General features: G+C 39.3%; 1 protein-coding gene across 3 annotated transcripts in view; it reads right to left on the reverse strand.

Moving 5' to 3' along the window:
• AP2B1 (adaptor related protein complex 2 subunit beta 1) overlaps positions 1 to 25,790 on the reverse strand; it is a 134,245-nt gene that overhangs the window by 37,478 nt on the left and 70,977 nt on the right. For 2 of the 3 annotated variants that reach the window (XM_003281364.4, XM_003281366.4), the window contains exons 15-18: positions 16,780 to 16,821; positions 15,782 to 15,928; positions 13,362 to 13,507; positions 4,916 to 5,045 (exon numbers count right to left, since the gene is read on the reverse strand). In XM_003281364.4, coding sequence (XP_003281412.1) covers positions 4,916 to 5,045; positions 13,362 to 13,507; positions 15,782 to 15,928; positions 16,780 to 16,821 — 465 coding nt within the window. The remainder of the gene's footprint in view (positions 1 to 4,915; positions 5,046 to 13,361; positions 13,508 to 15,781; positions 15,929 to 16,779; positions 16,822 to 25,790) is intronic. The other variant, XM_003281365.4, reaches the window with a different exon arrangement.

Consider the following 25,790-nt stretch of genomic DNA (forward strand, 5'->3'; position numbering starts at 1 on the left):
GCCTGGGCAACATAGTGAGACCCCATCTCTACATAAAAATAAAAAATTAGCCAGGCGTGGTGGCACACACCTGTAGTCCCAGCTACTGGAGATTCTCCCAAGGTAGGAGGATCGCTTGAGCCTCGGAGTTTGAGGCTGCAATGAGCCATGATTGTACTACTGCACTTCAGCCCAGGTGACTGAGCAAGATTTTATCTCTTAAAAAAAAAATTGATGTAAACATTGAACACTGATTTAAGTAAATTTTAAGATAGTTCTGTCAGAAAAAATGGGAACATGAAAAGTATGTAGATGATGGCAGTGAGTGGGGACATGTACAGGAATATCTAAAACAGAAAAATCCAGCTGGGTGTGGTGGCTCGCGCCTGTAATCCCAGCGCTTTGGGAGGTCAAGGTGGGAGGACTGCTTGACCCCAGGAATTTGAGACCAGCCTAGGCAACATGGAGAGACCCTGTCTCTACAAAAAATTTTTAAAAATATAAATTAGCTGGGTGTAGTGGTGTGCTCCTGTGGTCCCAGCTATTTGGGAGGCTGAGGTGGGAGGATTGCTTGAGCCCAGGAGGTGAAGGCTGCAGTGACCCGTGACTGCACCATCAGCCTGGGTGACAGAGTAAGACCCTATCTCAAAAAAAAAAAATAAATAAAAATCCAGGAGTCACAATATGAGCATGTTACTTAGGTAATTATCAAAAGAATCAAAAGAGGTGAACGAAATTGGCTTTGTGGGAGGAGATATTGGAGGTCTTGTTAGGGAGAAAAGTCTCGGGACTGGGTTTTTCTTTTTTTTTTTGAGACGGAGTCTCGCTCTGTCACCCAGGCTGGAGTGCAGTGGCACGATCTCAGCTCACTGTAAGCTCCGCCTCCCGGGTTCAAGCCATTCTCCTGTCTCAACCTCCTGAGTAGCTGGGACTACAGGCACCCGCCACCATGCCCGACTAATTTTTTTTGCATTTTTAGTAGAGACGGGGTTTCACCGTGTTAGCCAGGATGGTCTCGATCTCCTGACCTCGTGATCCGCCCGCCTCAGTCTCCCAAAGTGCTGGGATTAAGGTGTGAGCCACCATGCCTGGCCGGTTTTTCTTAAATAATTGTAGAATTAGTTGGCTCCTTAAACTGTGCCTTTATCATCCTGAAAACTTGATAGAATGATGCTATCAATGTTCTCAAAAGAGTTTATGGCCCTGGAAAAAGGAGGCCAAGCAGCTGTGGGAACTCTGCAGCATCTACATAAAGACCATGAGCATTACCCTGGAGATGAACACATGTTAAATCATAATTCCACTGTCTCCTTGCAGACACTGACTTGAAAAAGCAGTCCAAGTTTGAAGAAGTTCATTGGGAAAATGTTTCTAAGCACAACTAACACATGAAATGAGAAACAAGGACATCAGAGTCAGAGAAAACTCATTTAGAGGAAATACATTTAGATACTTATTAAGGTTTTTGCTTTATTTAAACAGAGAGAATCAATTCTCTTTTTAAGGAATATAATTATGTGATATAAATAAACTCAAGAAAGGCTCCCAGTAGGAGCAAGCTTAACTTTACTTTGTATAATGTTTATAAGCTGATTCACAAAAGCTTTTGCAGTCGATGTCAGTATAGCAGAAAAATTCTTCCAGGATCAAATCTCTACTAGGTATTTAATTCCCATATTTAAGGCATAATGTATTTTATATTTTAAGAATGAATGGGCAGGGCATGGCAGCTCATGCCTGTAATCCCAGCACTTTGGGAGGCAGAGGCAGGTGGATCACCTGAGGTCAGGAGTTCGAAACCAGCGTGGCTAACATTGGTGAAACCCCGTCTCTACTAAATACAAAAATTAGCTGGGTGTGGTGGCAGGCGCCTGTAATCCCAGCTACTCAGAGGCTAAGGCTGGAGAATCGCTTGAACCTGGGAGGCGGAGGTTGCAGTGAGCCAAGATTGCGCCACTGCATTCGAGCCTGGGTGACAAGAGCGAAACTCCATCTCGAAGAAAAAAAAAAGAATGAATGGTATCTTTTTAACTTTTAAATAGTGTTTCAAATAGTCTATAAGCCAATAAGCAGTTTAATGAGTGTTCTGATGAAAAGTTTTTATAATAAGTTTTATACTACAGTTCTGGCAGCCGGGCTTGATTTAATTGTTCTACACATTGATATTAAATTAGCCAAAATAGCTAAAACCCACATGGAATTCAAAATTTCATTTCCTCAATCCCCAACTTTTTTTTTTCCCGATTTTGTGGTCTGTAGTACTAGAAAAATACTAATTTTCCCACATGAGCTCTTGAATCTAAACATTATACAAATATATTTAAAAGCTAGATCAATCTTTATCTGGCTTTATCTGGATGTATATAGTTTAACCTTGTTAGAATGATGTTTTTATTTTCTTCTTGTTCATATGGGGAAAAGGGAAGAATGGAAGCTGAAATCCAAAGTACCCTACACATCCCTAAGCTTGCCATTAGTTCCAACTCTCACCAGCATACACTAAGTAGAGCTGCTCACAGGGGGAAAAAGTTTTTCTCTTTTCAAGTTTTGTTTATCATCTCCATTGGGAAATGCCAATTAATGAGAAAACAGCCACAATTATGACATCCCCAAAAGAGGAGAATCCACGGGGAAAACTTGAAAAATAAGTAGTTAACTATAGATGGAAAAATTTAAAGTTTGCTTCTTATAATATCAGGTTTATGAAAATTAAAACTTGCTAGTTCTAATATCACATCAATACTTTTGAGGAAAGGGTTGGACTAAGATTCAACTTCTCTTGTGAGGGTTCCTATTCAGGAGTTAGTCAAATGGAAATGCCAACAGGAAAGTAAACTGACATTCATTAATTTGTTTACTGTTTCTTTTTTTTTTTTCTTTTCATTTTAAGAGCAGAAAATTTGCCCTGGTTTCTGTGACCCAAATTCTTTTTCCTACTTACGAGGCAAAGCATTCTTGCATGCATGCTGACTGTCCTCAAATATTAGGCTTGAGGCTCTGTGGCCAATGGGAGGTTAGATTTCAATGAAAAGGGAACAGATGTAGATTTGGGTTAAGTTTCTTCAGGATCCTGTGCTGGAAAAGCCCCTTAACACATTACTGTCATCATAGTAACAGCCAATTCCATCTGCATAGTAATCCTTGCTTTATTCTTCTTGTCTGAGCCAAGTTGCATTGTGACTCACTCGTCTACCCTCTAAATCATCACTCCCTTTGCTGGAAAAAAAGGCAGTCAACTACTGTGGCAACAAGGTAGTTATTGAACTGGCAAACAGGCCTGCTGTGCTGGTATTTAAATGACTGAAGAATGTTTAGTTTTAACTCCAGGATATTTTACTCTTGACGTCTCACCATCAGTACTAGTATCTCACACTGGTATTTCCAGAAGATTAAACAATGGGATCCCACCTGTCTTGACTGGAAAGTGGAAAGCTGACATTTTTCTTTCATCATTTTAAATATATTTCATAGTCTCATTCAGACTGTTCTATCTTAAGTTCTTAGTGGGGGTGGGGACAGTACCAGTCCTCTTTGCAATGTCTTTTGACTATCCTTCACAGTGTATCTTTCTCTCTCTCTCTCCTGTTAAATTGTGAGCTCACTTTCAGTAGAGATTTTCTTTTCATTTGAGGGTCTTGAAGGCCCTAAATTTTACAACTGTTGTTAAAGGGCTGCTTTGTATTTGCTTCTGACAGAACTCTAGGTTTCACCAGTCCCGGGCCAATTTTATATTAATTTATTGATTTGGAGGTTACTACACCTATATAAGTAGTGTAAATTTGGACTATATAACTCATCTATGGCATTGATTGGGCCTTGAATTTCTCACAAGGGGCTACACCCAGAACCTTGCTCAGAACTTTCCTGTCATTTTTGGGGGATGGCGAAAACATTTTCCTAGTTCTCCTTTCTTTGAGGGAGCTGCCCTTCCAGGGTCTCTGCTTTATGCAGGGATCGATTACAGTTCCCCATTTCAGGGTGGCCCAAGGCTTTCTTCCTGTTCTTGTGAACATTAAAACCATAACCGCTAGCAACCTCCAGGGTTGCTACAGCTCTGACTTATGAGCTTACTGCTCTGCCTTCATGTTGCCTGAAGCCCAGAAGGTTTATATTTCAAAGGAAACTTCAAGGTAGGTGAAAACTGAATGAAACTCTAAGCTGATACCCAAGCATTCTAAAAAATTCGACATTTTCAAGATAAAGAGGCTCTTGTAGACCAGATAAAATTCCTCTAAGATGCTGTTATACCCATCATAGATATGTGCTAATGGGGCATTTAAATCCCAACAGCCTAGCTACTTGTGGTCCAGTGTTCAATGATAACCTCCATATAAATCTCTTCTTATATTAATAAAATTCAAATTTTGCTATAAAAGTCTTAAGGAAAAAAGGTTTACAAATAAGAAGTTAAGAAAAAATTTTCTAAATGTTTGTTGAGTAAAAGAATGAATATCTATGTCATGCATGACTTGTTTTTCTTAACAACGAAACATAAAACTCTCGTCCACAAAGATTTATTTCAAATCCTATTCCATGACTAACTCAAACCTAAGGAAGAAAGAGGGACTTTTTTACATGTAAATGAAAAATTGGGCCGGGTGCGGTGGCTCACGCCTGTAATCCCAGCACTTTGGGAGGCCCATGTGGGCAGATTACTTGAGGTCAGAGGTTCGAGACCAGCCTGGTCAACATGGTGAAACCCCACCTCTACTAAAAATACAGAAATTAGCCAGGCATGGTGGCTTGCGCCTGTAATCCCAGCTACTTGGGAGGCTGAGGCAGGAGCACCGCTTGAACCCAGGAGGCGGAGGTTGCAGTGAGCCGAGATCGCACCACTACACTCCAGCCTGGGCAACAGAGTGAGACTCTGTCTTTAAAAATAATAATAATTGGCAAGATATTAACTTGTACCACCTGAGTGAAGTAAAACTCTGACCTGGAGGTTATTCAGAGGTTCCATCTTCATGACTGGGCCCAAGGTATTGAGAGGCAGGGAGACATCAATGCTCTGGTTTGGCATCAGTGGTGTATGGATGGCTAGAGGAGTGCTGGGGATGACACCAAAGCTAGAAGAGACGATACATAAATCACAGAGGTTAATCAAGAGGCAGGATTTAGGCTGGGCATGGTGGCTCACGCCTGTAATCCCAGCGCTTTGGGAGGCTGAGGTGGGTGAATCACCTGAGGTCAGGAGTTCAAAACCAGCCTGGCCAACATGGTGAAACCCTGTCTCTACTAAAAATACAAAACATTAGCCAGGCGTGGTGGCGGGTGCCTATAATCCCAGCTACTTGGGAGGCTAAGGCAGGAGAATCACTTGATCTTGGGAGGCGGAGGTTGTAGTGAGCCGAGATCGCGCCATTGCATTCCAGCCTGGGCAATAAGAGTGAAACTCCATCCCAAAAAAGAAAAAAAAAAGAGGCAGGATTTTGCCATATCTTTGGGTTTTAATGGCATTTTGCTCCATTTAAAGGAAACTTTTTTTCTTTTTTTTTTTTGAGATAGGGTCTCATTCTGTCACCCAGGCTGGAGCAAAGTGGTGTGATCTCAGCTCAGCTCACCACAGCCCTCAACTTCCAGGTTTCAGTGATCCTTGCACCTGAGTCCCCCAAGTAGCTGGGACTTGAGGCATGCACCATCATGCCATGCTAATTTTTGTATTTTTAGTAGAGGTGGGGTTTCACCGTGTTGGCCAGGCTGGTCTCAAACTCCTGAGCTCAAGCAATTTGGTCACCTTGGCCTCCCAAAGTGCTGGGATTACAGGAGAGGAAACAAAATTTTTAATACTATTAAATAAAAGGGATAGCAGGAATCAAGGTGCTCAATTCCAATTTAACTTCTGTTTTCCATTAAATGGATTTGAGGAAGGAGAAAATATTATTAAGTGCAGAACTGCTTTGCTAGTGCTATGACTCTGAAAGTTTCTTCTCTTTAAAACGTCACTAGAGGGCAGGTTTGATGAATATCATTTTAAATAAATCTTTCCTTAGATGATTCTTGGGAGAAAGAAGAATTAAGAATTTCCACCTGAGGCCAGGTGTGGTGGCTCATGCCTGTAATCCCAGCACTTTGGGAGGCTGAGGCAGGAGGGTCACTTAAAATACAATGAGACCCTGTCTTTACTGCCCACCCCCCACCAAAAAAAAAAGTAATGAAAGAAAACAAATTAGCTGGGCATGGTGGCACATGCCTGTAGTCCTAGCTACTCTGGAGGCTGAGGCAGGAGAATTACTTGCTTGATCCCAGGCATTAGAGGTTGCAGTGAATTGTGACTGCATCACTGCAGTCCAGCCTAGATGACAGAGCGAGACCTGTCTTTAAAAAAACAAAAACAAAAACCAATTTCTACTCTGTAAAGAGAAGTACAATAAATTATTTTACAGGCTTGATAACCTGCCTGATAAGCCCAGAGGATTATTTACTGGTAATTCTCACTTTCTTTTTTTTTCACTTACATAGGACACAATCACTGGGAAAGAGCTAGTCTAAGTGGCATTGACTGGCTTATAAATTCCAAACAATTAGGATAAGTTGTAGAGCCAAACATGGCCACTTTCTAAGCTTCAGGCATGCAATGAATAGCTACCAGTTTTATTCAGGAAAACTTGTTTAATAATACAAGAATGGTAAAGAGATGGGAAACTCAGTCTGAATCTGAAGTTAAATAGAAAACAAATACATATGTGGGAGGACAGATGGTCTGAGAAGCATAAGGATAAAATTTTATAGGCTGGGGCTGGGAACAGCAGCTCACAATTGTAGTCTCAGCACTTTGGGAGGCTGCAGCGGGCGTATCACTTAAGGCCAGGAGTTCGAGACCAGGCTGGCCAACATGGTGAAACGACATTTCTACTAAAAATACAACAAAAATTAGCCAGGTAATAGGCACCTGTAATCCTAGCTACTCGGAAGGCTGAGGCAGGAGAATCGCTTGAACCTGGGAGGCAGAGGTTGCAGTGAGCCAAGATTGCGCCACTGCACTCCAGGCTGGGCGACAGAGCAAGACTCTGTCTAAAAAAAAAAAAAAAAATCATAGGCTGGGCATGGTGGCTCATGCCTATAATCCCAACACTTTGGGAGACCCAGGCCAGGTGAGCGGATCACTTGAGCCCAGCAGTTCAAGACCAGCTTGCGCAACATAGAGAAACCCTGTCTCTGGAAAAAAATTACAAATATTGGCCAGTGTGGTGGTGTGTTCCCGTCGTCCCCATTACTCAGGAGGCTAAGGTGGTAAGATCACTTGAGTCCAGGAGGTTGAGAGCCCAGGAGGTTGAGGCTGCAGTGAGCCTCAACTGCACCATGCCTGGGCAAAAGAGCAAGACCCTGTTTCGGGTGGAAAAAAAAACAAAATTTTATAAAGATGGAGCAGAAAGAAAAAAATGGGCCTAGAAGATAACAAACAAAATGATACAAATTTATATTGAATTTATATTCTAAATAGTCTCAGGACGGAAGATGGGACTACGACGTTTATAAAATTAACTAAAGAGTTTATACAGGCTGGTGTGGTGGCTCACGCCTATAATCCCAGCACTTTGCGAGGCCAAGGCTGGTGGATCACCTGAGGTCAGGAGTTTGAGCCAAGCCTGGCCAATGTGGTGAAACTCCATCTCTACCAAAAAATACAAAAAAAAATTAGTCGGGAATGGTGGTAGGCGCCTGTAATTCCCAGCTACTTGGAACCTGGGAGGCGGAGGTTGCAGTGAGCCAAGATCATGCCAATGCACTGCAGCCTGGGCAACAAGAGCAAAACTCTGTCTCAAAAAAAAAAAAAACAACAACAACAAAAAAATAAGAGTTTACACAGATACTCTTTCAAGAGTTAGAGTGGCTAAAGAAATATTTTCCTTTTCCTAGATAAACTACATCTTAAGAGTACCAAATTGTAATAATGAAATGATCTTGAGAATTCACATCACTCATTTAGGGATAATAGTTATAAGGCAAAAAAACATTTTACTCTTTTGATTTTGCTCTTTCAGTCATCAAAACTCTGTCATTAAGTCATTATTGGGAAACATGGCAGCAGCATGGTTCCAAATCTTCCAAGTGCTCATTTAAGAAATGAAATAGAGGAAACAAACAGGGGGGAAAAAGTCCCTGTAAAGCTGTAATTTTACCTTCTCCAAAACTACTAGTCAAAGAAAGCCCACAGAACTGGTGAGATGCTCTGGTGATACAGTAGGCAGGCACAAGGAGTTCAGAGGAAACCAGCAGTGGTAGTAGGTCTTAGTGACTGACCGCAAATATCCATTCTCAGAAGAGAGCCCCATTCCCAGAGTAGACCAAGATCAAACAGGAGCAACATATGAATAAGGTTGGAGAAAAAAAAAAGGTAGCAAGTCCCTTTCTACCAAGCGGGCCCTGGAGATGAAAGAGCTCAAAAAGCACCACCGTCTACAGAGAAAACAAACACCTTGGAAGACAGGGCTTCCTTAAAAGACAGGGCTTGAAGGCAAAGATCAGCCCTCTAGAATCAAGTTAGATTCAGAGAGGCTAAGAAGCTGTGGCTACACCAGAGCAAAGAAGGAAACGTTCTTGAGGAGCAAAGTCTAAAAAACTACCCTGCCTATCTTCCTTTTCTATAGAAATCTACTAACAGCTAGCCCGGCAAATTCCAACTCATTCAAATATAAGTATCAAAATGGTAAAAAACACAGCAACTGTTCAAAGCCCCATTATAAAAAAGTGGAAAGACAGCAGTACAACTTCCTTAATGACAAACAAAACATACTTAAAAAAACAAAACAAAACAAACAAACGAACAAAAAACAATGATAGCTACCAAGGAAGACCACACAACAGTAAAAGAAAACACCTGGGGAAGGGATGACCAGATAATGTGAGGTGAGGGCAAGACAACAGGAAAAGGTAAAGGGAGCCAATCTAACTCAGGAAAGAAATAATAAAAAAAAGTAAATCATATCAGAAATGAAGAGTAAATATATCATGAACATAGATGTAAAAAAATTTTTTGCCAATGAACTCCATCAATACACAAAAAAAGACAACACATCCTAACCAAGTAGGATTTATCCCAGGAATGCAAGGTTTGTTTAACATTTGAAAAATCAACTGATGTAATCCATCATATTAATGGACTAAAAAAGTTCACATAATCATTTTAGTAAATGCAGAAGAGGCATCTGGCAAAATTTAATACCCATTCATAATAAAACTCAGAAAACCAGGAACAGAATGAAACTTCCTCAAGCTCCACGAAAAACCTATGGCTAACGTCACACTTAATGATGAAAGACTGAATGCTTCTCCCATGAATTAGAACACTTTTCTTACCACTTCTATCCAACATTTACTGGAGGTCCTATTAGTACAATCAGACAAGAAGAAAAAATAAAAGGCATAAGATTGAACACGAAAAGATAAAACTGTCTCTGTTCATAAATGACATGATTTATTTATGTAGAAAACTATAAGGAATTTACAAAAAGGTACTAGAAAGAAAAAGTAAGTTTAACAAAGTTGCAGGAAACAAGTTCAATATATAAAAATCAATTATATTTCTATATACTAGCAACAATAAAAAATTAAAATTAAAAATACTATTTACTGCTGGGCCCGGTGACTCACACCTGTAATTCCAGCACTTTGGGAGGCCAAGGGTGGGCAGATCACCTGAGGTCAGGAGTTCAAGATCAGCCTGGCCAACGTGGTGAAACCCTGTCTCTACTAAATACACAAAAATTATCTGGGCATGGTGGTGGGTGCCTCTAATCCCAGCTACTCAGGAGGCTGAGGCTGGAGAACTGCTTGAATCCAGGAGGCGGAGGTTACAGTGGGCAGAGATCACACCATTGCATTCCAGCCTCGGTAACAAGAGAAAAACTCTGTCTCAAAAAAAAAAAAAAAAAAACTATTTACAACATCAAATATTTGAAATACTTAAATCTGACAAAAGGTAAGATTTGCACATAAAAAATTATAAAACATTGCAAAAAGAAATTAAAGACCTAAACAGAGAGATATACTATGCTAATGGATTAGAAGACTCAATATTGTTTAGATGTCAATTCTCCCTCAAACTGATCTACTTATTCACTGCAATTCCAATAAAAATCTCAGCATTTTTTTTGTAGAAACTGACGAGCTGATTCTAAAATTTACAGGGAAATGTAAAAGACCAAGAATAGCAAAAACAAATTTTGAAAAGAAACAAAGTTGCAGGACTTATGCCATCTGATTTCAAGACCTATTACGGAAAAAATTTTTACATTGACTCTTAATTTACAACATATTTAAAAATAATCTCAAAATGAATTATAAAACTAAATGTAGGAACAAAAACTATAAGGCTTATATTTAAAAACATGCCAAAAAAATCTTTGTAACCACGGGGTTAAGCGAAGATTTCTTAGAACACAAAAAGCATAAGCCATAAAAAGAAAAAAAACTGATGAACCTGACTTTATTGAAAACTTTCAACTGGGTGCAGTGGCTCATGCCTGTATTTCCCACACCTTGGGAGGCCAGGGCAGGATGACTACTTGAGCCCAGGACATTGAGACCAACCGGGGCAATACAGTGGGACCCCATCTCTACAACAAATAAAAAAATTAGCTGGGTGTGTTGGTGCACAGGTGTAGTCCCAGCTACTCAGGAGGCTGAGGTGGAAGAATCACTTAAGCCTAGGAGTTCGAGGCAATACTAGGCCTTGATTGTGCCACTGTACTCCAGCCTGGGTGACAGAGCAAGACTTTGTTTCAAACAAACAAACAAAAACACCCTTTTGTTTTTTTGAAAACAAAAAACTGTTTTATTAAGAAAAGGCACGCCATGGACTGGGAAAAAATATTTGCAACAAAAGATTTGTATCCAGAATATACAAAGAACTTTAACAACTCCATAATAAGATGATCCTCTCTCTCCCCCAAAAAAACAACAAAAGGTAAAGAAAGATTTGAGCTGATACTTAAGTGAAAGATACAAGAATGACCAATATGCTTATTTAAAAAAATGCTTAAAATTAGTAGTCATTAGGGAAATGCAAATTAAAATGAGACACTACTACACAGCGACAAGAATGGCTAAAATTGGTGAGGATGTGGAAGATCTGGAATTCTCAAGCTTACCATATAACCTAGCAATAACATTCCTAGTTATTTACCAAGGAAAATCAAAAACATATGTCCAACCAAAGATGTATACACAAATGTTCATGGCAACTTTATCATAAAGATGAAACTGAAAACAACCAAACTCCCCCAACTTGTGAGCACGTCAACAAACTGCATATTCATCAATGGAGTATTACTTAACAACAAAAGGGAAATCAACTGCTGATACACATATTTCAAAAGCATTATGCTAATAGAAATAAACCAGATACAAGATTCCACATTATGTAATTTCATTTATAAAAAATTATAGAAAAGGTACAATTATAGTGACAAAAAGACTGACTTACAAAGAACAAGGAAACAGACACCATAGTAAACATGGTAAGAAACAGAGAATAAAATGAGAAAAAGAAGATAAAAAAAACTAAAAGAGAAATAGGATTTGCAATCACCACCAATTATGAAGTCTTTCTGCCAGAATATCAGCCTAAATCTGATTAAATCTATAATCTGCCTCCAATTTACAGGTAGAATCAGCAAGATTGAGACTGTGGGAAACTTCACACATAAAAGACTTAATTTCTTCTACAGATAAATTTTAAGGAACAAAACAGAGGAGGAGGAGGAACCTATAGATTTAAAGGGACTTAAGGCACTTAAGTCCAATTGCAATGTATGGAACCTTATTGGGACCCTGTTCAGACAAAGTAAACAGTACAAAAACATTAGACAACTGTGAAAATCTGACACTAATTGGATATTTGCTGATATAAAAGAATTTGATGATTTTTTAACGATTAGAGAGAAAAACAGTATATAAAAGATAAACAAAGAGTCAATAAATGAATAATTGAAAACCCCAAAGAAGAAAAACAAAAACAAAACAATGGAACAGAACAAAAGAGGTTGCAGTGAGCCACCAAGATCATGCTACTGCACTCCAGCCTGGGTAACAGAGCAAGACTCCATCCCCTCCCCAAAAAAAAGGAAAAAAAAAAAAAAAGGCTAGAGATGAATGTACACTCTGCATCTGCAGATTTCCTTTACTACAACAACAGATTCCACCAATAGCCTTGGCCTATTCATTTATATTCCCAACAGCCCTGGCCTTTAACAGGGCCAGCTCCTCAAAAATGGCTAGAAATATTGGTAGTCTTGACAGAAAGAAACACAGACTTTCTAGATAGTTAAATGATTTTTAACATGCCAAGCTCTCAAATCCAGAGTACAAAAGTGTTTCCAAATGATGAGAAATAAATCAGACAGTCACTGATGCAAATTGTCATTAACAAATTTTATTAAATCTGCTTTAAGGGTCCAATTACTACTTTTTATATGTAGGGCTAAATATCCTGTATTTACAAATGAATGGACATGCCATTAACGTCTAACAGCCAGTTTCCTGAACCATAAAACTGAATAAAACCCACTGATGTTTCAAAAAGAATAAGACATTAACATTTTACTTCTTCATGCTCTCTTCCTTATTCAGGCAGAGAATTCATTGCTAAAAGGAGGTTGTCAAGGTTTATGTGATTATTTGTTCAGCATATATACTTCCATATTTCTTATACCAACCAAATATGCTAATTTTTCCCACCAAAATGTGAACTTTCAGTCAGGAGCTTTGTTTGGTTCACTACTCTAGCCCCAGTACCTAGAAATGTCTGGCTCATGCTAATGTTAAATAATGATTTGCTGAATGAATAAATGGATTTCGCTTAAAAATTTATCAAAAACGTTCTAATCCTAGAATCCAAGATAGTAAATAAGTTCTGGTTTCTTCATCGCATTTGGATGAGTTTCCCAACAAACTCCCTAGTGCCTCCAGAGTTGAAGCTGATAACTGAAAAGGCTTGCAAGAGCCAGTGCTCACTCTACATACAGCATCTGCCAATGTGTGAGGTTTGGCTTTCTTTTTGAGATGGAGTTTCACTCTGTCGCCCAGGCTGGAGTGCACTGGCGCAATCTCAGCTCACTGCAATCTTGGCCTCCTAGGTTCAAGGGATTTGCCTGCTTCAGCCTCCTGAGTAGCTGGGATTACAGGTACCTGCCAACATGCTCAGCTCATTTTTGTATTTTCAGTAGAGATGGGGTTTCACCATGTTGGCCAGACTGGTCTTTTGAACCCCTGACCTCAGGTGATCAACCCGTCTCGGCCTCCCAAATGTTGGGATTATAGGCATGAGCCACTGTTCCCGGCCCAATATGTGAGTTTTTAACCAGTGCTAAATGGAATGTTCTCTTGTTGGTTCTAAGGCAAACTGTTGTCTCAACATCAAGCTAGGGACTCAGATTTCTTACCTATTTTTGTTAAACTGGATTGCAAAATCTGTCATATGCTGCAGAGCTTTATTGGTGAAGTTCATTTCCATATAGATGTGCCCTTGGCGGTGAGTAAATGTTCCTGAAATCTCCAAGCCTTTAGCCTTTACTGCAGGTAGCCAGACCTGAAACACAGTACGAAGCTCAATAGAACCAGACAAGATTTATCTTGATGCTATGTATTTTTTAACAAATAAAGAACAAATTAAGATTAACAATTAAGTGAACAAATTCACTTCCTTAGGCAATTATAGTAATTTTTATACTATAAATATCAAGCCAGTGCAAAAGACTCTGGATAGAGTCTTATTTTCTGAATTTTGAGATCATTCCCAATTATTTAAGAACCAAATAATAATAATTTTTAAAAACCAGTCTTTAAACGACCCTGGCTTCTGCTCTATTTTTTCTTCAGCTTGGTTATTTTACTACTTTTAAATACTGCTACCAAGAGGAAAAGAAAAATTCCAATGAGCATAATGTGTTTTTCTGTTAGTTTTGGTAAAATGGTGTAAAGGGAAGAAACTGCATCTACTAACGAAAATAGCATGCCTGTAATCTTTGAAGATTTTTTTTCATCATTTCCAACTAAAGCCATTATTGGTAATTTCCTTAAAGGCATTGACCATGTCTTATATACATGTTTAACTCTTGCTATAGTTTGTGGTAAATAGTAAATACTCAGATATTGCTCATATAATCTGAATGCCTATTCTTTGTATCTATCTAAATAATTCATAACACGCCCCTTGGTCCTGGAACCTGTGATACACCTGGCCTATACTATTAAAAAAATAAAGATTAAAAAATTTAAGGCCGGACACGGTGGCTCACGCCTGCAATCCCAGCACTTTGGGAGGCTGAGGCGGGCAGATCACCAGATCAGGAGATGGAGACCATCCTGGCTAACACGGTGAAACCCCATCTCTACTAAAAATACAAAAAGAAATTAGCCAGGTGTGGTGGCTGGTGCCTCTAGTCCCAGCTACTGGGGAGGCTGGGGCAGAGCTTGCAGTGAGCCAAGATCGTGCCACTGCACTCCAGCCTGGGCGACAGAGTGAGACTCCATCTAAAAAAATAAAAATAAAAAAATCAGGAGTCATGAGCTGTTCTGACCACCTAAGACAGAATACCAAAAGATCTGTGGGTGGTGAATAATCATGATAATATACTCAGCCATACTAAAAGAGTGGCAGGTGGTGGGGAGGACCAGGGAATAACCTAAATGTTCATCAACAGAGGAGTGATTAAATAAATTATGGTGTATCAATTCAGTAGATACATGGATTCAAAAGAATATGGTAGAGAAAAACCAAGGTGCAAAATAGTATATCCCATTGACACAGAATGTTCAAAGGATACAAATATACAGCTATATGCATGATCTTTTTCTTTTGAAAGGACACACAAGAAAGTTAACAGTGGCTATACATGGGAAATGGGGGCAGGGGGAGACAATTTTCCATCTTACATTTTTATATTATTTACATTGGTCATTTGTATACAATACTTTTATGTTAGTAAATGAGTGCATTAGACAACTAATAATTAAAAGTCTGAAGACAATATCCAATATAGTAAACCTTACAACAAAGCTACTGAGTTGTGCCAAAACACTATGGCTCAATTTTGAATATCTTCGGTTTTGCTATGTACTGTAATAACTATACACACTCAGTTATCACAGTTATGACTCCTGGAATGGACAACTGGTCTACATCTCTATAGCAGGGATCCCCCATAAGGAGTCAGATTAGAAAGCAGGGAATTCAGCCAAATTGGTCCTCAGAAAGGCAAGACTCTATGAAGCCTGGCCTAGCCTGGATGGTGCTTTTCTGCAGGGCTTAAATGAGCTTCATTAAACGGAAGTTTCCCCTCTTGAATTTCAATGTGAGTGACATCAAGTAAGGTTAAGACAAGACAAGAAGAGCCCCAGTGACACAAACCTAAATCGGAACTCTAAAAAGGTACACTAAAATCCATGAAAACCAAATATGAGCAGTGGCATTCTAGAATCCATATGTAATACCAATGGGGAAAGAGGAGTAAGAGAAATGACTTCTCTGCATTTTTTTCTCCTGCTGGTGCACTACATACCACTAGATTTGCACTAGATTGACTTCAATGTTGACAAACCAGACAATATTTCTAAACACGAGAACAAAACTCAAATAATTGATATGTCAAATTTTAAGTCTAATCATAAAAATGTTTAACAAGGATGCTAATGGTGCTTCCTACTGCTAAGTTTGAAGCCACCTTTCATCTTCCTCTAAGTCCTCCAGAACAAGGGCCCAAACCTTTGATTTATTACCAGTAGAAGTAACACAAATGTTAAAAGTGAAACAGTTTGGGTCCTGTCCATTAAGAAAGTATTGCTATGTTAACTCTTTACTTACAGCCTTAGGAGCCACATATCCACCAGGTGCCATGCCTATCCCTGTGGAGAGTTCAAACAGGTCATTCAGCCCACTGCTGACCACAGCAGGTGTAGGTGAAGGAGCAAAGGTTGCAGGCACCGATGATGGGATGAAGGATTGTCCCACCTGCAGGAAAAAAAAAAAGGGAGAGGGGAGATTGGGAAGAACAGATTAACAGTCCTTAAAATATTGCTATATATCTTAGTAGTTTTGATAAAACAATAAGAAAACACCATAATTACAATATTCTTAGGAGTCAAATTAGTATATTCTTCATCTTTTTAATCATGACAGTTATTTTTTCATCATTGATAAGACACATATTCTTTAGAAGCTTTATCAAGAGAGTACTCAGTAGGATATAGGAACACAGTGATCCAAGATTTTGTGTTTGTTTCCAATTTTAGCTTCCATGATTCTGTGCAAAAGGCCTATGGGTACCCTAAGAAAGGAGTTTGTTTTTATAGAAAGAGGGGGAAGTATCCAACTTAAACAGCAGTTCCATTTCCACCTGGGTTCAGCAAAGTCTTATTTCCTTTCCCATTTAGACATAAATACCTAGTAGGAAGCTCTCCTCAGGGAGATGGACATTCACACCCCCGAAACTAACTCATTTATGAGGAGAGTCTCACTCTGAGTCCAGCTGACCCTCTCAAGTTCTTTCTAGGACACCAGGGAATAAGCACTCTCCAGTCAAGATGGAAGGGTCCATTCCCTTTAGCTCTTTAATATCAGAAAGACAAAGATCTCTATAGGCACTGGAACATTAATCCTTAAAGATGTCTCTACACCATGTGGTGCATGACCCCAACAATTCCAAGTAACCCTATACTACTTTCTACTTCCCATATACTGTTATAGAGGTTTTGGTGTGCAGTGCTAGACAGCAGCAGTGGCTGGTCTGATACTGTGTACATAGGAAAGGCATCAAACAGGGGGCAGTGCTTCTCATGGTGAAAAAAACAGATGGCACTTACTGCCGGACTTCCTCCAATGCCCCCGCCAAGGTCACTGCCAAGCTGAAAGAGAGAAAGGAGAGAGAGGAGAGAGAGGTAGAGTTCATTTAGCTAAATACTAGATGCCCATATAGAATCTGTAAATTGCTCTACCAAGTTGCTGGAAATACATGCCATTCAACTTGTCTCCCAAAGCCTAAAAAAATTCTAGATTACAAAGAAATATGTATTAGGGGAACTAAGTGGTGGTAGTGATGGTGTATCAGTTTGGAGAAAACTTGGAAAGAAGACGGAGCTGGGACATCTCAGGGATGTTTCAGATCCAGTCTTTCCACTGGGGTACACAGGCACAAACCCAAACAAGATTTAAAGAGTTTGCATATTCTAAGAAGCTCTATCCCCAAGCGGCAATATTTCTAATATGCTTTATTTTTTCTTTAAAAGGAAACTTATAGTGGGGGGCGGACGGAGAGGGTGGGGAGGTGTTGGAAAAGGAAAAGCCAAAAAACAAAACAATTTATGTGTTTTAATTTACAAAACCTGCTGCCCCACTGAAAAAGTAAGAGCCAAACTAGTATTGAGCTGCAATTTCAAGCTGCAAAAATTATAGGTGGAACAAAAGTGATTTTCAGAGTTTGGAATGTTCCTAAAAAAGAAAATATCTGAACTATCTAAGGAGGAAGTGGGGAAGCATGCAGTGCTTCAAATCTCTTTCACAGTCAATTCTACTAAGGAGAAATGTGATTTATTTGGATCATTTAAAAAGGATGTTAAGCATTAGAGAATTAGACTAACTGAATTACCTAGCTGACAAGAAAATAACTCCACATGGTCTTAGTCTTGCTTTTTACTCAGGTTTCTGATAGATATAATTCACTCTGAAGTCGGTCTTCCTTGACAAAAACATTAAAGAACTCAAGCTGAAAATAGGTGGCATACAGGCAATGTAAAACACACATAAACACAACTAATGGAGCTGTTTAAAAAGCAAAATCTACTTTTTTTTGTTTCTTCCCTAGTTCTTACTGTGCATCTAAAACACTTCCTTGAATCATCAAATGCCTTGTCTGCTCTAAGCACATTCTCCTTTATAGTCATTTAGTGGTAGAAAGTTGCAGATCACTGAGCTGTAAAAATTATTTTGTATCTTTAAGATTGGGGAAAGAGGATTTATCTTCTCAGTGAACAGAGAGTAGTACATAAAATGGCATTCTCAAAAATCTAAAAATTAATCTTAAATATTAAAAAATAGTGAGGACTACAAAGTTCTGTTTAAACCACGACAGAAAATAACCCTGGTAGGTGCTTCATAATTGGCATTAGCAAGCATGCTCTGTTGTAAACTATAGAGCATTCCAAACCAGAGCTAACATTTCCAGAATCTGATTCCTGAAGACTACTTAATGGTTGCACAGGGGATGAAAATCACATACTTAAAATAAATAAAAAGGTCATCCTTGGCTGGGCGTGGTGGCTCATGCCTGTAATCCCAGCACTTTGGGAGGCCGAGGTGGGCGGATCATGAGGTCAGGAGTTTGAGACCAGCATGGCCAACATGTGAAATCCCGTCTCTACTAAAAATACAAAAATTAGCAGGGTGTGGTGGCGGGCGCCTGTAATCCCAGCTACTCGGGAGGCTGAGGCAAGAGCATCGCTTGAACCCGGGAGGCAGAGGTTGTGGTGAGCTGAGATCATGCCACTGCACGTCATCCTGGGCAACAAGAGCAAGACTCCATCTCAAAAAAAAAAAAAAAGGCATCCCCAAACCAAGAATTTGAGTAACTAGAAAAGTGTGAACGGAATAGAAAAGATATTACACACCTGCTTTCTCCCTAGTTCTATAATAGCACACATCTGCAGCATGACATCTGAAATTCCTTTTATTCAAACATTCAAACATTTACTGGACGCAAGGCATTACAAGGGATATAAAGATGCCTGGCAATGAGGGGACTACATAGATAAGAATGAAGCTTTGCAAACTAGCTGGAGAAATAAAACATGAATGCAAAACCATACAGAATATACTAAAGCAAAAAAGGGAAGTTCTGAAAGGAAGAACCTCCCTCTGGCTGAAAGAATGAAGAGAAGCTTCAAAAAGGTGGTAGTGTGGAATTATAAAAAGCAAAAATGGGGGAAGGCCATTTCTCAAATAGCATGAACAAAAGCGGAGAAAGCATGGAAGAATGAAAAGGCCAATTAGACTGGAACACAGGGTTGATATGTATTTTTAAAAAATACTCATACAAAATAAGTTTGCAAAGGCAGTCTTTAATTTTTTAATTTCCCCTTCATAAAAACCTGGAGGTCTCTTAGATTAAGCTTTCTAAGAATACTAATAACTATGTCAATTATGTTTCATTAGTATGGTTTCAACCTTGGATACACAATGGAATCAACTATCTGTGTGTGGGGGTTGCAGAGAGTAGCGCTTTAAAAAGTACTCGCCCCCAGAGATGGTAATTTAATTGTTCTGGGGTGTAGCCTGGGCATCAGAATTTTGAAAAGCTTCCCCAATTGATTCTAATGTACAGCCAAGGTTGAAAACACATCCATTAGAGAATCAGTTATTTAGAGTCAGACAAGATTTCATCTGCTCAGAAATGACTTTGGAACTTGTGAATAAAAAGGAAGTCAGGATTTGAGCAGAGAGGCCGGGCGCGGTGGCTCACACCTGTAATCCCAGCACTTTGGGAGGCTGAGGCGGGTTGGTCACCTGAGGTCAGGAGTTCAAGACCAGCCTGACCAATATGGTGAAACCCGTCTCTACTAAAAATACAAAAATTAGCTGGGCCTGGTGACAGGAACCTGTAGTCCCAGCTACTCAGGAGGCTGAGATAGGAGAATTGCTTAAACCCGGGAGGCAGAGGTTGCAGTGAGCCGAGATTATGCCATTGCACTATAGCCTGGGCGACACAGCAAGACTCCAACTAAAAAAAAAAAAAAAAAAAAAAAAAAATTTGAGCAGAGAGGAAAAGTCATGGAAAGGATTCTGCAAAAAATGTTTCCTTTGTCCTGATACTCTGAGGTGGTTTTCGACTTTCTGATGGGCTTACCCCCTCTCCCCGCAACTTATTCTCCCCTCTTCTGGCTAGGCTTATAATCCAAGATTGAAAGAGACAGAATTCTTTATGGACCTGCTTGGCATAGAACAGCAAGAAAGAAAAACACATTGGAAAGGAAACAGCGGTTTTACTAAATTCAATAAAAGGCATTGAGAAAAGAGATTCATGGGTAGTGTTTAGACCAAAGGAAAGAAAGCACATTCATAGCCCTTATTTTCTTAGATTTCATTCTTTTTATCTTTGAATGATATATGAATATTATCTTAGCTGGAAAGGATCTGAAAGTACTGTCCCCCAGTGCTGCTTGTCAATTTTATTCAAAATCATGAAGAACTGAAAAGCAATCCTGACATTCCTTTGTTTATGTTCAGTATATCAGGTACAACTCAGCTAGAAACATGAACTCTGATCTGACACAAAGACAGGGTCCAAAAGATATCAGAGACACAGCCAGGGATACAAAGGTTCACCTAATTGTGCTATGTTCAGAGAGCAAAGGGAAAGGACAATTTCAATACTGTACATGTTTTCTAACTAGCAAGACTACAGCTTATCCAGACTATTCAGCAACTTTCCTCTTAACTGAAAAAGATTCTAATGGAGATTATCCTACTCTCTGAAACCATGGCAAGGTGACAGCATGATGATGGGTGAGTGACTAATAGGGAGATGTCAGCAGGAATGGAAGCGAATTACCCAGTGAGTGGCCTCTCCTATCTACAAGTGACAAACAAGAGGAAGGAGATACTCATCAAGAAAAAAGAAAGCTAGAAAGTGAACAACTACACAAGAAAGTTGTTGTATGTCAGCCTGAACTAGACCGTAACCATTTCAGTTCAGTTGGACACTATTTGTTTAAAGAAAAAAATTGACTTTGTTCTTCAGGCTGGGCTCTAACTCCTGGGCTCAAGCGATTCTCCCACCTCAGCCTCACGAAGTGCTGGGATTACAGGTATGAATCATTGCATCCAGCCTGAGATTATTGGGAGTCAGGTTCATCTGTCTGGATATACTCTAAGCCCATACTTATCAGGTAGGGTACAAAATCAATCAAACTAGAACTTGTAAAACTCAGAGTGATATCTGTTATCCAGTGAGCTGGTAGGAGACAGGAGGGTATGGCTTTGATCCTGATCTTAAATGTCCAGATACTGTGTTTTAAGTGTCTCTTGGAGGTATCCACTCACTATTGTTCCCAGGATTGCCTTACTGAGGCTGCCATTTTCTCCATGAAGAAAATGATGTCAATTATAGGTCAACTAAATCAGATACAGAAAGAAGGGGAAAAGATGGCAACTTTAGGAAAAGAACATGTCGAATACTGAGAATTGAACAGTCTGTATTAAAAGTCTGTAACTGATACCTAAATCCAAATTTTCTGCTAGTGGTGTAGTTCCCCCAGTCTCCAATCACAGTAGTCCCCCATAATTGTTGTAGTCATTAAATGGCACTGAGAATAATACTAACATTTGTCTACTGCCAAAGAGTGGTCACTTTACTACATCTGAAGTAATGCTGAGTGGAACTTGGCTCATGTTAAACTACACAATAATGTGTCGTTGCACAATAATGTTCAGTAACCGGACAGAAAACAGGGGTTTTATGGTGACTTATTGTATGCAGGCTCAGTTCAGCTATAGATAACAAAAGGAAATGCCCTCGTCCAATGGCAATGTGCTATAACAGCAGAAGTACAGAGGAAGAACTCAAGATTGAAGTTATATAAGGGAATAAATCTGCCTGACTCCAAGAAAAGAAAATTTGAAAAGGAATTTTTAAATTTTATAAAGGAATATCATCTGAGATAACCACTGAGTGGACTGGAAAAAAAAAATCTCACAAATTATCATAATGACTGATCTGGGTTAGCCCCTTTGACCTATGTCTGGCCAGTCCAAAGTACATCTATTTGCTTCTAAAACTGTGGAGCTGTCTAGGTATCTGAAGACATTCTTTTAACTGCAGGTGTATATCTTAAGCTCAGACATTTCTATGCTCCTGTTTAGAGCTAGTGTCTCCTTTATTTAATGTTTTCTAGAACTTACTGAATTGAAGGGAATCTAAGGAATGCTCCAAGCCATATAGCTTACCAATAGCTCTATTATTCAGGAGTCAACAGAATGGTGCAAAAACAGTATACAATGATTCCCATCACAAACAATAAAACTTACTATTGTCAAACTCCTATTGGTATCAAAACCATCAGTGTGTGTCTCTCTAACAGAGTTTAAATTTTAGATGGCACACAGTATCTTGTGTTAAAGTAAGGTTTTCAGCTACTAGGCTGCAAATTTTAATATGATCTTCAAAAAGCTATTCAAGGATGGGCATAGTGGCTCACACTTGTAATCCCAGCCCTCAGGGAAGCTGAGGCAAGTGGATTGCCTGAGCCCCGGAGCTCAAGACCAGCCTGAATAACATGGCAAAACCATGACTACAAAAAATACAAAAATTAGCTGGGTGTAGTGGTGGGCGCCTGTAGACCCAGCTAGTTTGGAGGCTGTGGTAGGAGGATCACCTGGGCCCAGAGAGGTCAAGGCTGCAGTATGTCGTGATAGTGCCACTGCTTTCTAGCCTGGGTGACAGAGTGAGATCCTGTCTCAAAAAAAAAAAAAAAAAAGCTATTCCAAAAAGCATCATAAAATATAATTAATCAAACTGTTGGAAAGACTCTGTAACCATGCAAAAGCTAATAAACTGATGGCTGAGAGCAGACTTGATAAGGAATAGCATAAATGCATTGAGATCATATAAAAATCATCAGAAGACTCCATAACCTGAGGAGGGAAAAGGCTTCTATCAGTGGAAAAGTAGGGGAATGTAACAGATTACTTCCTGATGTAAGACAAAAAGTCCTTAGAATGGTCACCATAGGTCTCTTAGGTCAGACAGAACTCAATGATGAATATAGTAAAAATCAACAAAAGAACCTCTTTATTCTCTCTCACTTTCTTTCACAGCATTTGCTACTTTATCATTTGTCTCCCCTACCCGAATGTAAGCTTCCAAGGACTGTTTCGTAAGGTTGCAAGGACCATCCTATATGCCTAGTATACAGAATAGAGCCTGAATACTAGGCACTCAAATATTTATTTATTGAATGAATGAATGTTTTGTAAATATATAAGCATATTTACGGCTACTGGCAGTAATATACAGATGGCTACTGGCAGTATTTCTTGGGAGACAATTTTGAAGTAAATCATTTTATCAGGGAAAATTATCACCAAAAGGACAAAAGCCTGACAAAATTGTTTACTAACTGGCCTAGAGCACGATATCTGCATCAACATTGCCAACACATATGAATAGAACCAACTGAGGAAAAAAAATGAACACCCATTAGCCATGTATGCAGCATGTGCCTGTAGTCCCAGCTACTTGGGAGGCTGAGGTTGGAGGATCACTTGAGCTCAGGAGTTTGAGGCTGCAGTGAGCTATGATCACACCACTGTACAGTAGCTTGGGTGACAAAGCGAGACCTTGTCTCAAAAAAATGGATAAACAAACATCTCCCAGCCGGGCCAGAACTCATTTTAGGGAGGAAATGTATTATTTGAGTGGTTTTGATAGCAAATTTTCAGAAGAAGAATGCCTGCACATCATTTAACTGCCTTCAAAGTACTACTGCTTTATTATAGCTCACTGGTGAAGAGATGGGAAAAGGAGATTTTTGTGGTTTTACTTAAATGAAAATAAAATGACCAGGTATAGTGGCTCATGCCTGTAAATCCTAACACTTTGGGAGGCTGAGGTGGGAGGACTACTTGAGCCCAGGAGCTCAAGGTTGCAGTGACCCTGTCTTTAAATAAATAAATAAGGATAAGATGAACAATCTGTTCCTCTTGCAAGAAAGGTGCATGAACTTACTTCATTATTCAGTCTCTTTCTTCATGAATGAACACACTTCTGTAGTCCTTCTCCAACTTTCATGTGACACATTAGCCCAAACTCATATACTCAGGGACCTGGGATGTACACCATCAAGAGGCCCAGGGCAAGCAAGCTGTATTTTTTATCTTAAAGTCACGCAATTTTACATTCTAAGTGGTAACACACCTGTGTATATTATGTTTACATTATTTACCATCAAGTAAGACTGACACTGCAAGACAATGAGCCATATTTATTCTGCAGCTTCAAATGCACCCTGCACTCTGCTGTGTACTCCAGAGACTGTATTTCCCAGTTTGAGAAGGACCAGTTAGGTGAAATTGTATTCTATTCTACAAGGTGACAATAACAAACAAACTGGAAAACCATAGGACAGTATAAAGTGTATAAACTTTGAAGTTTTAAAGAAGTCCTGGGTTCAAATCCCAACTCTGCAACTTACTGTATGACCTTCAGTTTTCTGTAAAATGTGGCCCAATACCAATTATCTTCTTGAGTTGTTCTGAGGATTAGAAATTATAAAAGTTCTAGCACAGACAGGGACTAGCACTCAGAAATTAGTAATTATTCTCAAAACTGCCTGAGGCCAGTCTTGACTAAACGTATGCACTGATACAAAGATGGTGGTTATGGAAGCCTCACTGAGAAATTTAACGGGCAACAACTTACAAAGATCTTTCCACATAACACAAACTCTAAAAACTAAGCTTTTAAGTCATTGCAAAGCTCCTCCAAAGGAAGAAAAATAAAGATGCAAAACTAGTATAGATGATGGATTTCCTGTGGGCTAAAAAATCTCAAAACTATTAATAAATAGCTTATGACTTAATAATCTGAAACGTAAAAACCTGTAAGAAACAGTGGGAAAAACATGGACTGGGGGTCAGGAAAAGGCAGTTTCTCCTCTATTCCATACCACTCAAGCTGGGCACACAGCATATTTCTCCAGGATGAAATCCTTCATCAGCACAGAGAAAGGGCACTTTGGATAATTCTTCCTTTCCATTTTTGATATACACAATAGCACTGTATAAAGAATAATGCACAGCACCTTGGATGAACAAAAGGCTGTAATTTAGCCAAGGCCTCTGCTGACAGACTGGAAGTAAAGGCAAGAAAATAATCGAGATTCAATTACTACTTCAGTGATCCTCGCAGATGTCAGACTCATGAGCACATAACACACACACAAGAGTTATACACATGGGCATCAGGTCACCTCCCACACTACACCAAACCAGAAGGATCTGCACGGTGAGAAAAATCACAACACTCAGAACGAGCAGTTTCTTAGATTAAGTACCAGAGTCATAAAAAAAAAAAACAAAAACCAAAAAACTCCACATATATGGCTTCCAAAGGAAACAAAAAAAGCCCAAATAACTACTTTGCAAGCCTATACCTAACTAGTAAACTGTCACGCTCCACATGTAGAGCAGAAAAACTACATAAACTACATTACACTAATTTACTCCACATCAAAGCGATAGTTCAGTTTATACTGACAGATGGAATAAACTACCTGTAGAGTACAAGCAAAAGAGAATATGCTGAAATGCGAGCAAAAAATAAGGGTGCTTCAGTAAGGAGACTAAAAAGAATAGGTAGAAATCCATTTTTATCCGAGTCTTGAGATGAAGAGGCATTCCATTCAAAGATGACTGCTTTCTTTAAAAAAGCATACAAGAATCAATCACCCAGGGAGCTACAGTACGTTTACTTTCTTTATATCACAGCAATGGCCCACCCTACTCCTCTTTAAAGAATCACAAATGTTGAGAGTCACTATTATTGATGGAAGAAGGCCACAGCTTTCAGGAATGTTGTGGCAAAACATTCCTGACTAGTAATAATAACAAATAAATAATAAATTGATAAGTATGTCCTGACTATGACAGTTCTATTAGGTTGGAACAAAAGTAATTACTGTTAATGGCAAAAACCACAATTACTTTTGCTCCAACCTAATAAGAAAAGGTCACAACTCACTAAATCTTAACGCTGGCCAAATTTTATGAGTGTGACAGTAAAAGAAGATGAAGTAGAACAAGACCTAAGGGAAGATCACCAGGC

This window comes from Nomascus leucogenys, unplaced genomic scaffold (genome assembly GCF_006542625.1).
Source record: "Nomascus leucogenys isolate Asia unplaced genomic scaffold, Asia_NLE_v1 Super-Scaffold_391, whole genome shotgun sequence".
Taxonomy (NCBI): domain Eukaryota; kingdom Metazoa; phylum Chordata; class Mammalia; order Primates; family Hylobatidae; genus Nomascus; species Nomascus leucogenys.